The sequence below is a fragment of the Ammodytes marinus genome, assembly GCF_949987685.1.
Source record: "Ammodytes marinus genome assembly, chromosome: 18".
Lineage (NCBI taxonomy): Eukaryota > Metazoa > Chordata > Actinopteri > Uranoscopiformes > Ammodytidae > Ammodytes > Ammodytes marinus.
In genome coordinates this window covers 16,899,741-16,918,012 of record NC_137222.1, presented here as the reverse complement: position 1 = coordinate 16,918,012, position 18,272 = coordinate 16,899,741, and the positions used below count along the sequence as shown (strand labels likewise).

At 38.9% G+C, this 18,272-nt stretch overlaps 1 protein-coding gene across 1 annotated transcript in view; it reads right to left on the bottom strand.

Moving 5' to 3' along the window:
- Window positions 1–2,244: 2,244 nt before the first annotated feature.
- The window catches only part of galt (galactose-1-phosphate uridylyltransferase), a 30,894-nt gene continuing 14,866 nt past the window's right edge, over window positions 2,245–18,272 (bottom strand). The window contains exons 7-11 of the mRNA XM_080046231.1: window positions 16,732–16,854; window positions 10,993–11,125; window positions 8,955–9,038; window positions 3,435–3,589; window positions 2,245–3,044 (exon numbers count right to left, since the gene is read on the bottom strand). Coding sequence (XP_079902357.1) covers window positions 2,931–3,044; window positions 3,435–3,589; window positions 8,955–9,038; window positions 10,993–11,125; window positions 16,732–16,854 — 609 coding nt within the window. The 3' untranslated portion in view covers window positions 2,245–2,930. The remainder of the gene's footprint in view (window positions 3,045–3,434; window positions 3,590–8,954; window positions 9,039–10,992; window positions 11,126–16,731; window positions 16,855–18,272) is intronic.

Genomic DNA, 18,272 nt, shown 5'->3' with positions numbered 1-18,272 from the left:
AAAAATTTTTTTTTTTTTTTTTTGTGTGTTTGATATTAATATCATACTATGCAAATGTGAGTTATCATACAAAAAAAGGAATAAAATGTTTTGGTCTAGATAATGAATAGCCTAAAAATGTAATCAGTTCATCTGGGAGGAAATCCGAAATGATCTGATCATGTCACATTCACATCCATGCACAGTGTGTATTGAGTTTATTTAAAAACAATTGGAAATGGGGCTGCCCTCAGTTGCCCATGCACTGTGTATAGTCTATAGCCTATGTCAGCCTTGTCTGTGGAAAAAAGATACAGTAGCTGGACAACAGAGTTCTTCTGCTTCGTTCCTCACACTGCATTTAAATGCATTCACTATATTACAGAGAAATATGTCCTGTAAAAGAAAAAGAGCTCCAAGCCCAACCCATAATATTTTATTTTATATTAATATTTTTATGGAAAATCCATGTGTCCTTCTTCAATACCTTCTAATTCATCTGACCCAGTGTCTCCAAATTATTTGTTCACACAAAATTTCTCAGATTTAGCCTCTTAATTTTCCTCTCAAAGTGCACCAGATTCATGCATTTCACTTTAAAAAGGTTAAAAAAAATCTCCCGGGGGGGCATACCCCCGGACCCCCCTAGGAAGGTCTGAATCTTGGCTGTCTAATATTTTCGCACAGCCGCACAGTGGAGGCACTAGCGGAAAAAAACACTGGGTGTGTGAATGATATTTAACAAAGATCTATAGTTTCAGCAGCGCTAACATTGGAGAGGGGCCCCCTAATCATATTTCGCTTAGGGCCCCCTGAAGGCTTGGGCCGGCTCTGTGTACGCTCCAGGACACATACTTATATTGCATAAGCCACCTGCTGAGATGTCCTTCAGCAAACTACCTCTGACCTTACAGCTTTTTTTGTTGAACAGATTACACGAAGCGGAGATTGCATCTTCCTCACTTTTTAAGCAACACTACCATCTGCTGTTGTCATCGTGAGCAGACGCCTCATTTCACATCAACTTGGCATTCTTATATCTTATCGCATTATATATCACCCGATAAACACAAGTGCATGTTGAACTTGTTTTCATGCACTCATTTGTATGGGTAAAAGTAATACGGTTGGAGGGAGCAAGCATCCTAATCCTCTGGTTCAGTGGGTCCTCTCCAGTGAGCACATTTTGCCATGCAGGACAAGGTCTCTCAATGATCCCTTTGAGGCTTTTAATTAGTCACAAGTCACTAAGTGTTCATTTGACTTCCCAGCATAAATCTTTCAAGAAACAGCTGATTAATCAGATTCTAATTTAGGTTTAAGTAGTAGCAAATTAGAATGACATAATTAGAACTAACATTTACATGAACACACCAATGTGAAATGAATGTTAATTCAACATATATTGGCTTGTTTATTACTTAACAGCATGGTCTTCTGTGCCTGCATATATGTTCTTCCAGCTGGTTAACAACCTTGTGATGCTGCCCATCCACATCCCTGAATACAAACTTCACCCACAGTGTGTGATACACAGTAGTCCTAACGTGTTTCTCTTGCCCATACTGCACTGGCAGCTACAAAGAAATCCCTTCTTTAAGCAATTCTATTGTAAGCAGTTTTGGACAAAATCCATGTCCTTTGTACAACATGTATTCAGCAAAAATTGGGTGGATCCTTTCAAGGTTTCTGTCTTTCTACAACATTCCCTCTTTGTGTCACTGTCCTTCTGCTGTGGCTCTGGAAGCTAATACTGTTAAAGCAAAAACAAAAATACCGTTATACAAAGTAAATGACACATTTTAGCTGCAGTGGACTGTGGTATTTGTTTTGATATATCTGCAGGAACCTATCGGTACATATAGATCAGATTTTTCTTTAACATGAGGACCCTGTCCAAACATGCACACAGTACATCTCTGTCCATGTGGCAGTCACATTCACCTCAGGTCTCCAACAGTAGCTCTCCATGGTGCTGAAATACTAAACATCAGGCTTTGTCTCTATCTGTGGTGCTGAAATATTCAAACCCATGCTCTGTCCCAAATCACTTTATGATTATTCATTCATTGATTAGCAATGTTCCATCCCTTTATCTCATTTGGAACACTTCGGATTCAGCACCAATTTACCTCATGCTTGGCAGGTGTTGGGTTGAATAATGTGTAAACAACACGGTTTGTCGCTTCAGTATTTGAGTACAACGAAGTATACCAAACATTCAAAAATTCTTTATTTAATAATTTTAGACCAACTTACTTATTTACCACTATCTTTCCAGTATTTTAAACTCTGGATAAGGTGCCATTTAGGTTCAAAAACACTACTTACGCTGCCTAATAAAGATAGCACGATAATGCTGACTGTGTTAACCTGAACAGGGGACATGGCATCTCAAAATGAAGCAACAGTATGTTAGACCTTGGAGGCTTTAAAACTGTTCAAATATTTTGAGAATTATTTCCATGTCAAAAGATTTACAAAAAAAAGGAATTCATTTGAACAACACATTTTTCATTGGGTCTTTGGAAGAAAAAGCTTTGTGGTTGAAAGGTTTCCGATTCATGGCCGAACAACAAAACCAAGGTTGTTTAAAACCCAACAGAAGGGACAGCACAGAAGAAAAGAAGAATGTTTTCTTACTATCTCCCTAAAACATTGAGGGCGGGCTTTATGGCGCATTTAGTTTGAAGTCCATTTCATAATTGCAGTAAGGGGCCCAGGGTTTGAACACAGAATGTATTAAAATATTTCCATTCAATGTATAAAAGACCATATTTAAGCCCTGTGTTTTTGAAAGGCACTTTAACATGTTTCAAAGTATGTATGACGGTTACATTTTAATAATGTTTTCACAGTACTTTCAAAACAAAAAGAAAAACATCAACCCAATATTCCCCGAAAGAATTACACTGTGGTTTCACTAAAGCTTTATTTCCCCCTAGGTCCTTTCAGTTTGACTTGGACTCTCCTCCGCCTTCTTTCCCTGTTGTTCCTCCTCCTTTTTCCAGGTTCTCTCTGGTTTTATAGTGCACTTCTGGTAGGTTCCTTAGCTTCTCGGCAGCCTGAAAAAAATACAAGAAAAGATTTAAAAGACAAACGCATGATGAATAGAAGAGCAAAATCGCCTTTTGATGACGGGGATTCAATCGGTGAAAATATTAAAGGAATAACCCCCCCAAAATATGAAAGACATCCCTATACTGAAGGTCACAAGTTTTTATCTCTGCTGCAATATAAGTAATTACTGAGAATCACCACCCGCTCCCTTTACTGCAAGAAGCTGTGAACGAAGACATAACATTGATGAATAGAAAGTAAAAGTAATCTCAATGGGTTCGATGGAGAGAGGAGTTACATAGGGAAAATGTTTGTACAAGCTATATCTACACGTATATTGCAGGGGAATCTGTAGAAAGCTGCGTTTAGCAAATGTCTTAAGTTTGGTTATTCACCTGTTCAGGGGTGAGGTCCCTTTGCTCCTGGGCCAGCATCTCGTAACCCACCATAAACTTCTTGACTGTGGCTGACCGCAGCAGAGGAGGGTAGTAGTGAGCGTGCAGCTGCCAGTGAGCGTTGTCTTCCTTCAAATGGGGGCCTGTGGGGGCACCTAAAAATAAAGACAGGACCGTGTTAAAGTGGAGATATATACTTGTAAGGACCAGCTCTACTCACCCAGTCAGTCTCTGTGGCTCTGTACCCATTGACAAAACATTATCCAGATGGGTCGAAAGGTTTTTTTTTTACAATCTCAAGTTACCTTCCAGATTGATCGCAATTTTCTCCATTGACATGTCACACAAGTTTGATAGTGCAAGGTTACAGAGCTACAAATATCCCAAAGCAGCCTCTGAAGAATCAACAGCGCTAGCACCAAATGTCAGCTGAGTTTACAGTGGTATGAGGCGAGCCCCGCGTTCAGTTGTGTCGTTATGTTGTTATGTCATATTAATTAATCAGGCAACCTCACCAGTTGTCTCACTTACATTAAAACAGGCCGATAAAGACAGTTGTATCGGGGGGGGGAAATGCAGATAGGGAAGTTAGAGTAAACTAAACGTAACATGCACATTGGAAAAATTGTTATGGAGGCAAAATAAACCAAAATAAATCTTGCCTTAAACAGACTGAAAAAAAAACATTGGGGGAAAAAGGGTTCATGTGGTAAGTGCCTAAGGTATAATATAAAGTGTAAATGATTACAATAGGAATACAGTAAATAGAAAATCTACACAAAAGTCGTCTAAACAGATTGGTCTTGAGCTGCTTTTTACAGGTGTACATGCAGAGCTCCACAGGTGACAGCAAGAACATTGATTTGGATTCGAGAAATGGATGGGCAGCCAGTTAAAAGGCCATAGCATAGCTCCATGCCCATCAAACACATTTAGATCACCTCAATTTCAGATATGGAAGCATCCGCATTAATCACATTTTTCCGCTCTTTTATTCAAGTTTTGCCTTTCATTTGTCACCCTCGGCATTGCCTAACTTGACACAACTTACAAATTGCTGCGTGAAAAATTGCATCATTATGCACGTCTCTAAACCCTCTCAAGAGGGCCATTACCCGAGATACATTTTCAACAATTTGTGACTGCATTTCCCATTTAAATACCTGCTTTGTCGCCTGTGTCGGCTTTCTGATCTCGGTGGAAGGTAATGATGCGATCAAATGAGGACGTAGATAGTCTAGATACATATCTCTCTTGGAAAAACACAAGAGTAATTTAAAGAACAATAGATCCCTGGAGACATTGTGTACATCATAAGAGCTCCTGTAGACAGTGGGGGCTGATCAGATACAGATAGAGACGTCGGGAGGTAGACATAAAGGGAACTAATGGACGGTAGATGTAAAAGGAAGGACAAAGAAAAGACTGAAGAGTCCAGATAAGGAATGCATGGGCACGGATGCCCCTATTAGAAGACAATTACCTGCTTTTAAGTAGTATTTCAGTGTGTGTGTGTGTGTGTGTGTGTGTGTGTGTGTGTGTGTGTGTGTGTGTGTGTGTGTGTGTGTGTGTGTGTGTGTGTGTGTGCGTGAACTGTAATGTTTATGTGCTGTAATTAAGGCTTTAGTGTCTGGCCCTTCTACAACTGTAACCTTTCTATGTCCCTACATGTCTATCTGTCTCCCTCTCTGTCCAAATCCTTTATCCAGACAGTTAATACGGTCTGTAATGTGTTGTGTGTTTTGGTCCTGAAGGAGTAAGCAGGTAGCTTTATCTAATCCATGATTTCCCAGGTGACTTGTGCACCATCCAACCGCTTCTATCTCCACACTGCCACTAATAAGCCTGGCTCTAAATTAAGAGCTGGCTGCTTCCAAATGAGCTAAAATAAAGCACAAACACAGATGGTGCGATAACGCAACTACTTATGTGGGCCAGCCGGGTCTGTGTGTGCTTTCAAATTAGTTTGTCAGTGTGTGTGTGTGTGTGTGTGTGTGTGTGTGTATGTGTATGTGTGTGCGCGTGAGTCTGTGTGTGTCTGTGTGTGGAGAAACAAAATGTAAGCTAAGCGCAGCACATTACATAATTACAAAACAATCTCAACAGTCTCTTTCCCTTAACCCCCCTGATAAGGTTAAAATATAACCATTATTTTGGGAGTTGAAAATAATTTTACCAATTAAAAAAAAACTGTTGGAAGTATTCCATCAACTTCAAGGATAGCAACAGTAGCGACACTCGGAAAGTAGGAACAACAAACCATTAGGAAAGGAAAACACAAATAATAAATAGTTTTTTACCAATGATTCCATAAATAATATACAATCTCTCATCTTTCAGCATCCTTGTCTGTATCTCTGCCCAGCATTTCTCACACTCTTGAGACTTTTCCCTTATTTTAGTAACAAGAAAAAGGAGTTTGCTAACAGACCACACTGCTATATTTCATAGATAATTACATAGGTAGGTCTGTTACACTATGAAAAAGAGGGAGGACGTGTGCAACTGGCACCTCGGTAATATTATCAGATTATCACGAAAACATATAATGCCAGAAGATGGTGTGTGGGTGTGTGTGTGTTTGTGTACTACAAAACACAGTTATCGCAGCTGCTAGTGAATCGTATTATTGTGTTTGCGGCAGCAGATAAGGTGAGTCTGTTAACTACCTGCGTGTAACCTTAAAACACATTGATACAACGTGACCTATAAGGTCACTGTCTGAGGGAAAAATAAAACAGACTGGAAGATTACAGCCACACAGCTATACACAAGATCTGTGAGAGCCTTCACCACAGGCAACTTTTCACTGAGATTCTACTTCAAAGATTAGATAGCAGCCTAAATAAAAAGAAGAAGGTGAGTGGATGACTTTGGCCCCCTCATGCCATGCGTGTCCTTCTTTCTGCCCCCCAGCTGTTTGTAAGGGTATATCATATCTCTTTTAATAACCTATCTTTCATGTGGGCTGCCTTGCTGTCAACAACCCAGACCGCACAAAAAAACATTTGCAAAAAAACATTTTTGTTCACAAAAGCTGTATCGTTTTATTGTCCGAATTGAATCTGAGATGATAAAGTTATGGCTTAAAAAATTGATCGTTCATCAACATCTTACATTTTGGATTACTTACTGCCTCACTATGGGAGCTCTAGACTTCATTAAACAAGATTCATTTCCAGCAAATAGTCAGTGTGTAGTAGTCAGACACACCTCATTTGGCCTGAAGCTTGCAATGGAAGATGAAAGAGATCATAAAAAGGCCCATCATTTGGAATTATTAGATGAATGGAGAAAAAAAAGGGCAAAATGATAGAAGATAAAGAAAAAAATGCGTTCATAAGCACAAGATTAAAGACCTTGACGTGATCGGCAGCACTTTGGGAGATAGAGAGTATGTGTGTACAGCCTGATGAATTGATTTAATCAAGACTATTGAGCAGGTTGCCCGTTGATAAGATGTTTACCAGCATTCGTGGTGGTGATCATTGGTCATTGTTGAAATAGTGCGGAACAACACATTCATCTTAAACGGTTTCATTTAATTGATTTATTAAAGTTTAAAACAAGGCAAACTCAATTGATTACGAAACTCTTTCATTAAATGTCTGAACAAAACAGATTTTAAAGCTGTGCTAGCAATGAGGCTTTGAGCTATTTGAGTTAAAACGCTCACTTGAGCATGTTTACAATGACATGCTAATGCTAATTTAATGATGTTTGTATACTTTTCTTTGCTAACCATATTAGTTTAGCATGTTAGCCTGCTAAAATATGCGGCACATAGTATACACTGCTGATGAGGGTGATGGGAACGGGATTAGTTTTGCAGGTATTTGATAATTGATGAAATAATTATCGAATATTTGGTTTAAAATGCTACTTGATTCCTCTCTTTGAAACAACTCAGCAGGACGTAACTGCTGCAGGGAGTGAACCGGTAACCTCTGGCTTAGACAAGGATAAGTGTGAGCACTCAGCCGCGATGACACTGCTCTCCTTTCTGTCACACACATCACTCATCGCATCACTGCACTCAGCTTACCTTTGGTACAAGTTTTCTCTCTCTCTCTCTCTCTCTCTCTCTCTCTCTCTCTCTCTCTCTCTCTCTCTCTATCTATCTAAAGGTACATATCAACCAATCACTATTTAAAATTCCAATTGCTATTCTTATTTCTTTACAACAGAGGACTTTGATGCTAAGTTTAGTACCCTCTCAAATTGATTTTCTTGATTATGGCAAGCTGTCTGTGGAGCTGATGGTGCTGGTGATGGTCCTGTAGTCAGTGATGTGCTGCAGGCCTGGGTATGTGTATATGTTTGAACAAAAAAAAAACATTGTCACGAGTCCTGTCAAGCTCAAAGCAAATTTCAACAAACAAAAGGCATTATCGCATTTGGTCTACAATGATTATTAATTTCTTCAACTTATTAAGCATATCAACTTCATATGGTGACCATGTGTATTGTGTTTACAGCTTGCACACTGCCCCCAAGAGGCCAAAAGAAAATCAATGAATGAAGAATATATTTGTTTTCTCTCATTGACAGCCCTGCCGCCATGCTGGTAAACAGACATAACAATACATTTGTCTCCCCCCCATGCTACTGTCACTTATGGTAAACACCTGGTATGGTATTTACCTGTTGGAAGTTTCCTTCATGATGATGCATGATACAAACCATTACATGTGCTGATGTGGGAAGTGAAAATAGGCGTGGTACATCAAAGCTGACATACACGTCTATTACACTGCACCCTAACCTACGCGCATCTATCCCATGACATTGAAAAAGCTAATCATATTCATTTGTGAAACTAATGCCACATTGGTGCATGCCATAAGCTATTCTATTGTGGAATTATATTTTAGAGGAAAAATACAGGAGAGCACACCAACTGATTTGCAGCCTCAAAAAGGTGCAGACATGAAGATTGGGGGAAGATGTGCTGCAGAGAAAGCCCTTTTATGAAGTAAAGATCTGATGTTAACAGAACTAGATAGAGTGAAAGCTGACTTCAAGGAGAAAGTAAAAGAAAGGAACGAGAAAAAGGGAGAATGGAAAGAGGGAAAATGTAGAAAGAGATGAAGATGGGAGGGAGAGAGAGAGGTGTAAAGAAAAACTTAAGGTTTGAAAGTATTTGACCCCATCTCTTCCGTCTTTATCGCTTGTCTTTTGTGTTTAACTTGGTACAACAACAAAAAAGAAACAGGACTGATTTATGCAGATTTTTGACACAGATGAGCACATTGGATTCAGACTGCAATCTGCCAGCACTATTTAGTTTATGATTTAGTTTATTGCTAGCCTGATGTGTGCAGTGTTTGTGTTCCGATATACCAATCATTCCACATATTTTCATGTATTTAGACTAGAATTATCTTTTATCTCTCTCCCACCATCTGTCACTCGCTCCTTCTGTCACTCTACAATAACAGCGGGTTTTAAACAGCGTATCATATTTCTACCAAAACATTATTTTTTATTTTATTTTAACCAGCCCAGTATTTGTCTTACCGTGCCAGCCCATGGAGTAGGGGAAAGAGATTTCAAACAGATTGTCGTACTTGGTTAGCAGTCGCTTCATAATGTCTGCCAGACCTGGTAAACAGACAAACAAGAAGAGAGGGAGATAACGTGAGTGAATGGGAGGGAAGAAGAAGGTATCTGAGTACTGTTATTTATGAATAGCTTTATGAGGGGGGAGCTGAGTTGAAACTAAAAAAATATAGTAACTAATAATTAGTAGAGTAAAGACCAACTTTAAAAGCTGTACATCTAAAAGAATAAGAAACTTGTATTCTTCTTAAGGGGAAACTAAATATATAATAAATAACAAAATGAGTCTGACAGACCATGCGGGATATTACAAAAACACAAAAATATGTTGCTCTTAACTTAACTCAAACCCCGGGTCGACATGAGAAAAAAGGGATTTAGATGTTAAGCAACTTCCTTAATCCATCATTCACCCCAATTAATAACAAATACATCATTACAAGCTTATACAATGTATTTATTGTTGTTTTTTTTAATCTGTATTTTACACCTGCTGTGCACTATTTCATCATGCACAACCCCATCCAATTGGGCATTATAAAAATCGAATACTAAAATAAAATGTAGGTTTTCATTATAAAAGGCTTAACACAATTCAGATGGGATTCGATTAATCATTATATATTTTTTAAGTTTTTGTGCATTATTGCAGGGCATAAAAGCACAAGGACACAAAAAAAATAATAAAAACTCAGCCCATTCTTGTATCAACAACACAATCCATCGCCAAGCCAAAGCCTGATCTGGACCTTATTTATTATATGAGAATATGTACTTAGTCTGGGGGTAATGGACTGTTCACTGTCATACATTATCTGCATACAAGTTTATTGTGTGCTGTTCCAATTGTTTAAACACTTTTCAAGAGATGAATGGTTGAAGGAGTGTGTAACTATAGTCTGGTTTGACGTAAAGCTGCATTTAAACTTCAGACAAAAGACCTCTCACTGTTCCTTTTCTGTCAAATAAAGAATACATTTAAAACTGATTGTTGATGAAAATCATCTGAAAATACTCCGTCAACTCATTTCAGTCATACACAAACTCTGTGCCCGTAATGTTATAGCACACTTTTGATTAATCTAAATCTTAGTGGTGAATAATTGATCACTGCATCATAATTTACATCCCTGTCTTAGAGGCTCGCCTAAAAACAAATCCAACTTGTTTTCCAATGTCTCTAGGCACACTACAGAACTTGATTGATTTGAAACAGTTTGATGGAACTCGAGGCATTGACTCAGAAGAGGGTTGAGACAAAAAATACGTCTCCCTTTCTCCAGCTGATTTTGAATCATTATTCCTTACTGATTTGTCTCCCATGTTCAGAGTGAAATAGTGGCGATGGGGGCTGTTTCCCAAAAGACACTGATCACACTGAGTCCATTTTATCTACGTGCCGTGGGCTTCACACCTTCATTAAAACACAGTCTCAGTCGGCTAAACACAGACTCTGTCAACAGAAGTCTTTCAAATAAGCCCTTGCTTAATTGACAGATGCAATGGTGTTTGTTTTTTAGAGGTTATATAGTAGGTAATCTCACCTCTAAATAATTAGTTGACAACAACAGCCACATCTGCTAGTGTCAGTTACACACCATACTGTTTGGGAAGAACACCATTTTTAAATGCATTACTTGAGCACTTTTTTGTCTTTAAAACTGCCTGTATATAATATTGGGAGGTTTGACATGAAGAAGAAATTCAAGCAAGAATCAAGAACGTAAATGTGCCATCTTTAATGCTACCTATGGACATATTTTGCCTACCCGGGGAAGCTTGAATGTGCTGTGAATGACCATGAAAAATGACACACAGACACACACACACTCACAGGGGATCAAAGTTAAGTCCCCTTAAACTAGTCTTAATTACCTCATAGCTCTCCCAGTCACTCACTCAGTCTGTACACACACACACACACACACACACACACACACACACACACACACACACACACACACACACACACACACACACACACACACACACTCACCCTCCTTCTCCTCTGCTGTCAGGTCATTGATTCTGAGGACGTGTCGTCGTGGTAACAACAGCGTCTGGAAGGGCCATGTTGCCCAATATGGAACCACCGCCAACCAATCAGAACTCTCCACCACCACACGCTCCTAGTGAAGATACAAAAACAAAATATATTTGGCTGTGCAGAGAAGCAATGTTATGTACAGTACAAGCTGTTGTACAGATGTCAAGCTTAACTATGAACTAAGCCAAAAACAGTATTAAGAAAGCTTGAACAAGAGCTTTCAGTTTCCGTTGCTGAAGTAGGCTAGAAGAACTTAATTAAAAGTCCCATGATGACACTCAAATGATGACAAATCCCAAATGATGACTCTACGTGGTACATTAGTATGTAGTATCAGGTGCTGAATTGAAATGATATGGAAAACAATCACTCAGAATAACTACAGTGGCAAAGTCCTACCACTGATCCCTCTTGACATAGGCCTAATTAAGGCTCATCATTTACCCACATTTTCTGTATTCAACACTCATATACAAATAAAAGGAGACAGTAATAAACACATGCACTTCCTCAGACTGCTTCAGCTTATTAAGTCGCCTCAGAGAATGTATTCATACCCAAAATAAAATTAATAAAAACATGGAATATTAAGTTAAAAAATTACAGAGAAATGGTTCACTAAGCACGCTCTTACTTTTTTTAACAGTCCGTGTTCAAAGTGGTAATATAACAAGTTGGTCAGGATTGACTGCGTTCAGCGAGAAGCCCAATTATCATAAACTGTTTAAATGCAGCATGTGTCAGAAAATGAGATTTAATAAGCTGATGAGTGGGCACAAACACGCCCTGACCTTCGTATTACCATCCATCAGAAATGAAAGCTCAGCTCAGTGTGCGTGTCCCAGGGCCAGTGTGTGTGTGTGTGTGTGTGTGTGTGTGTGTGTGTGTGTGTGTGTGTGTGTGTGTGTGTGTGTGTGTGTGTGTGTGTGTGTGTGTGTGTGTGTGTGTGTGTGTGTGTGTGTGTGTGTGTGTGTGTGTGTGTGTGTGTGTGTGTGTGTGTGTGTGTGTGTGTGTGTGTGCTAAACAGCAGCAGTGGGAATCTGGTGTAAGTGCAACTCCATACTAATCCCTATAAACAACATGGACAATCTCTCTAACTGTTGTTTTTATCTGCAGTGGATTTACAGTAGCTGTGTGTATGTCGTGTATTGTTTCCTAACCACAACTCCTTGGATGCCTCGCAGACCAACATTGGAATGCTGGTGTGTAAAGGGCCTTACAGCGCCAACAACAATTTGCAGCAGGGTGGATAATCAGGAGTAGACCGTAGCTTTTGAAGCTGTATACATTGATTTTTGTTTTTGGGCCACTTGGGGGCAGCAGAAGAAACCCCTAAGCAAGCTGAAAAACACACAGACCTGGCAGATTATAACCGTTTAAAGTGTAAGCAAAACGGAAAGCAACTTTGGCATTCATGTGCTTTTAGAAATACAGTATGCAAGTCAAATGCTCACGTTCCTTCAAACTCATGTTTGGTCTACACCAATGCACAAGGAAAATGTCCGTCTTTTTAATTGCTACATGGTCCACTATTTTCACCATCTAGTTGCTAACTTTGTCTGTTTGCTGTATGGAGCTAGGAAGATAGCACACAGTGGATTTTATCAGAGCTAAATAGTTGCGGTTATTGCTGCTAGAAATAGAAAAGTATGAGAGCAGTGGGACTGACCTAACAGTAAATGTGCTACACAACAAAAACAGCAACCTACAGAGTTGCTTGCTACGCCTGATTTATAGTTGATGGTCCTGTACATGTAACTTGGTTTGTTAGGTGTGTGATGATTAGCCATTTATGCAGAAGTGTACATGTATTGGCTTGTGGGCGACCTCTCTCAGCAGTAGGTAATTGCTGCGGTAGCTGTGTAACTTTGCCTAAGTATATTTTGCTTATCAATATATGCCTGTGCTCACATACAACAAGTTACACAGATTCATTGTGAAATCATAAAGGGGATCTTAATATTTTTTCCTTACTTTTCAGACTGTTTTCAATTCACTTCTAGCAAAGCCCATCTGAGACCTATTCAATCATGGCTTTTCTGTGCAGCAGTAGCAGATTTGCTGAGCTCACTCTTGTTTAAACTTTGCCCTAGTGGACGCACTCAGTGGACCAATATACAGTTCAACACTCAATGTGTTTAGAAACCAAGAAGTTATTATTTGAGCGTGTTTTATCACTGAATTTAGAATATTTATTATGGGCTGTGATTGTATATTACAGTTTTCACACTAGTAGACCACAAACTGTGTCTTCACTGCCATGCACTGTTGATATATTTTGATCCCTGTGATCAATATTTAATTATGACCTGCATCCTTTCTCAGAGCGGTGTGAAGGGCAATTTCATTGAACAGAAATGTAATGTGCCAATACCTTTTACACAAGCCTTTTATCATGCTTACTTGAGGGCTCCAGTGATCTCCTGTAATGTCAGCATCGCTCTGCCTAACCCAACCCTGAGCAGAGGCATAATCAGTCAGAATAACTGAATAATTGTGCTGTATAGTGCAGGGCCGGAAACTTTTTAGATTAATCTTGTTTTGGGGCAACAGGGTGAATCAATATCTCCCTCTAGTCCTGGGATCAGGACTTTACCTTGCGTGGCGCCTTTCTGTGTAGATATTGGCCTATGCCCCGAGCTTCCTCCAGGCATTCCAGTGTTCCAGAACAAAGAGTATTGTGAATCTTTCTGCCATCACCCTTCACCATTTTTTTTAGAAATAGAGATGTTACAAAAATGCATTCCCACATGTTACATTTCCGTTTTTCGAGTGTCCCAGACAGTGTTGTATTGTTAGTGTGAAGTGACCAATATATTATTAGATGTTATTTGGGTTCACATACATCTACTATGCATTGTGAAGCATGAGTCACTCCTTTATCCGTCAATATATTGATAGAATGTCCTATATATATATATATATATATATATATATATATATATATATATATATATATATATATATATATATATATATATATATATATATATATATATATATATATATATATATATATATATATATATATATATATATATATATATATCTTTTAGTCTGTATACTAAACTATTGTTTGTGTGTACGAATGTGTAGGCGGACAAATTATATGTTTTCCTTGTTCTCCTCTTTTTTCTTTTCTTTCTTCTGAAGGTTTCCATTTAATGTTTCTCATTTTGTATTATTATGTATTCAAATTGTATGTGTGTGCTGTTCTATGTGAATAATATCAAAACGTATTAAACAAAAACAAAAAAATGATTATCTGAAACCAGACACCAAAGCAAAAATAAAGTGGCATTCCTAGACCATGAATCTCCATGAGGTTAGAACAAGCTTGTCGAGGCATTAGTGCGTAATTAGGGGATCTACAGGGATTGTGTTGGTGTTTAATAACTGGTGAGGAAAACACAGGCTAATCTCAGAGAATCCCAAAGTATTCACTTCTCTTAATGAATTGTATTAGCGGTATAGGATTCTATTTAGTGCCGGATGCAATTCAACTTTGACTATCCCTTTGAATGAGTGTTTTTGTAAGAACAATAATTAGCATGTGATTAGCGAAGGACAAATAATTTCAAAGTAGTGAGACCATAATTGTGTTTTTCATTATTGATTTTACTTTTATTTATTTTTTAAACACCGACTTAAAGTATTTTACTCATGCCTTTATACTTTTTTTCGAAACCTTTTTTTCTGGTCAAGATTTCAGGATTCTGCTCAATTGGTCAATATTCCTTCTTAACCCGCCTCACATTCTTGAGTGTAAGGCCTCCTTGCAAAAACACACAAAAGCTCACACAAGCGTATTCTGCCTCAGATCTGATTTTGTAAAGGTCAGTCCCCATGAGCAGCTGTCTAGGTGATTCAAGTGTCCAATCTGCTCTTCTCAAAACCTTTAATGCTATTCTCTAAACACACACACACACACACACACACACACACACACACACACACACACAAAAGATGTGTTTCATCTACTTGCTTCCCTTCCTCTGTTACTTTGTGCTCAAACTCCTTTGGTTCATTGTAGGGGCCTATACTCCTATCATCAAGCCCATTCTCCCACTCCAACTCGTCTTTGAGAAGAATACAATATGTGTCCCTTAGACACTCAAAATAATTTGCTTTAGTTCAAGAGGACAAAAAGGGTAGATAATTCCCTTTGGAGATCACCAAGTGGATTCCAGCTTGTTGTGTTAAGTAGCAAGTCAAAAAAAACAATGGCTGTGATTTGTTCCAAGAGAGTTAACAAGTCGCATAAATAAGACCCACTGAGGTGAAGAACAGGAAAGTATAGTTTTGGCTCTTACTTTGCCCCAAATTGGATGGCATTTTCTTTGGTGTAACAATGTGAATGTTAAACTCTAAGAGACGGGTGTATCCAAGTTGAAATGATGTTGTACCCATTGTTTAGCTTAGCCAAATATCTGCCCAGTAACTTCATGGAGTCCCCACTGGTAGCCCAGCAACCACTCATTGCATGCTAGCCCATGTGAAACCACAATGCTTTGTTCTTTCCTTTTCTGTTTTTTTACGGAATAAAGAAAACAAGATATTGCGTGTAGCTTTTGGCAAGCTGCCCTCCCACTCCTGTTTGCAGTCTAGGATACATAATGCCAATGGCTGCTGCCTCCAGGTATTTATAATACAGACGTGGAATTGGTGTTGATCATCTAATGTAACTCATTGCAGGTAACCTAATACGTGTTTTTTTCCAATGTGTCACACTTTTCCTTAAGATAAAAAACGTAGCCTATATACACATTTAAGTACAAAAAAAAATTCTATCGACTGTAAATTAAGCCGCCATCACATTTTGATTATCTTATCACTGAATGAAGTGAAGACAGTTCCAAGAATGTGTGTTAGCTGTGAATATAACCTTACGTTAAGTGTATTAAATAACATAAGTAACATAAGTGAGACATCTCCCTACAGCTCAAGGGAGCGAAACAAAAAAAGTCATGGCTCTCTCTGTCAGGTTTAATTCGCCTGCAGAGAGTATTTTCCCGGTTTCCACTGAAATGCCTGCTGCCTAATAAGACGTTTGCCAACATGCTTAATGCGCCCAGTGCTCTTTTAGGGCCTGTCTTTGATGATTACTGCTGCTGATGCTCCACACACGACTGCGGAATCACTCCAAAAACACACACTTACACACACACACACACACACACACACACACACACACACACACACACACACACACACACTTACACACACACACACACATTGGTTTTCCTAATCTTCACGCAGGTTAAAGATGGATGCCGCAGCATTATGCTAATGAGCGTCTCCGCTGTCCAATCACACGCCTCACTGACTGAGAGACAGGCAGAGGATGCTGATGGGGAGAAAAGGAGACGGATGAAGAGAGAGAGAAAGAGAGGGGGAAGCATGGTGGGGAAGAGTGGGAGTAGATGGGTGAAGGGAGACGCAATGAGGGCAGTCATGGTGAGAAAAGTACCATGTCACCAGTTTTGAAGAACTCTGGTATTTTGAGACCATTTTTATAAGAATGACTATGCTGTATGTTAATAACCATTATTATCACACAGTTGGTTAAAATGATGTCATGATATTGCTCATGCTCATCCTCCCCAATTCCAGTGAGGTAATCATTTGGTTAATTCAAGATAAGGTTTTAATTGGTCAAATGTCATGGTAAGAGTCAGATGTATGTACCTTTTTCTCAGCCTCTTGCTTGGCGTATTGCAGAAGCAGCGGTTCTCCGTGTTTCTGATAGTAGGCTCTCTGACAGCGGTCTGACAGAGCCGGCTCGTTAGGCAGGAAGTTGCTGGCCCACACCTATGAGGTCACAGGAAACAGTAAGAAGATGGAAGAAGAAGAACATGAGAGCTATGTGTCTGTTATCCTCTGTTTAGAAAAATAAAGGCACAATATGGTACCTGCCCACCTTTTCCCCAATGTCCTAATGCCAAATGACCTCATTTAATCTAAGATGTAATGGGGTTATTTATCATTACTTTTTCCAATCAATAAGTGTTTCACAGGTGCAGGTGTTCTCTGAATTTCTAAACTAACTTTTCTTTTGCCATTCTGGCTTGTTGGATTGATAAATGAGTTTTCCCCTCTGCAGCCGCTGCATTCATTCATTTCAATATAATGTACCAATCAACTTGTAGACACTAAAATGTAATTGAGCTCACATATCCTCATCACAGAGAAGAACATCGGCCTGGTTGCAAATGTACAGACATTAAAGGAAAGTACATGAAGAAAATGGTCTGCCAAAATTGAAACAGTGTGGTGGTTATTTCACATGAGATATTTTTTTTTACATTGCTTTTGTCTTGTCCCTGCTCGTTTCAATGGTGCGACTTAGGCGGGGCTCAGTTGGGAAAACCGTGATGTCACCTACTTCCGTTCATCAAACGGGATTTGTCAGTATTTTAATAACAATGCATTGACAGTTTTAATGTTGTTCATGTGTTTTACCAAGCGAATGTCAATCGTATCTGATGAAACCACACCCATGCAGTAGAATTAAGAATTAAACTCTTAATAAATTATACAAGATGATTTTCCACAAATATTAACTGTGACGGTTACTTATTTTGTCATGGATGTTAAATATTCATGACAAACTGAAATCGGGCGACTTAACTTATTCCTTGAATAAGGTCATTGCACACTGTAAATAATGTAGCAGCAATCCTCAATGTGCTCAAAATAAATACAAACTATTACAAATATAAACATAACTATAGGCAAATATATATATATATATACATACACAGTAGAAAAAAAGTGATTTTTAAATACAAACAATACAATACATATCAACCAGTTTCCCCATTGGGGATCAATAAAGTAAATCCAATCCAATCCATCAGCCTAGCATAGCATAGCATACATGGTGTGCGAATGAGTACATGCACAGAAGGTGCATTGATGTAAACATCTGTAAACATCAAATAGTCTAGAGCTAGGTTTATTATTGGGGAAACAGGACCCATGTATGGTGAAGCGACACCTGCCCTGCTTCCTCATGCCTCCCTGCCTCTCTGTTCACCAAAACCCCACCGAATATCCCCATAATATCCCTCAGAGATGCAAGAACTTCACAACTCTACACAATTAGCGGTCCAGCCTTTCCTGTCTATTTCCATGTCCCTGTAAACCTGCCTGTTATCACTTCCTCATGTTATGACCTGTTGCTTGTCTGTGACCTGCTCTTCCTGATTCATTGGACTGTACTACCA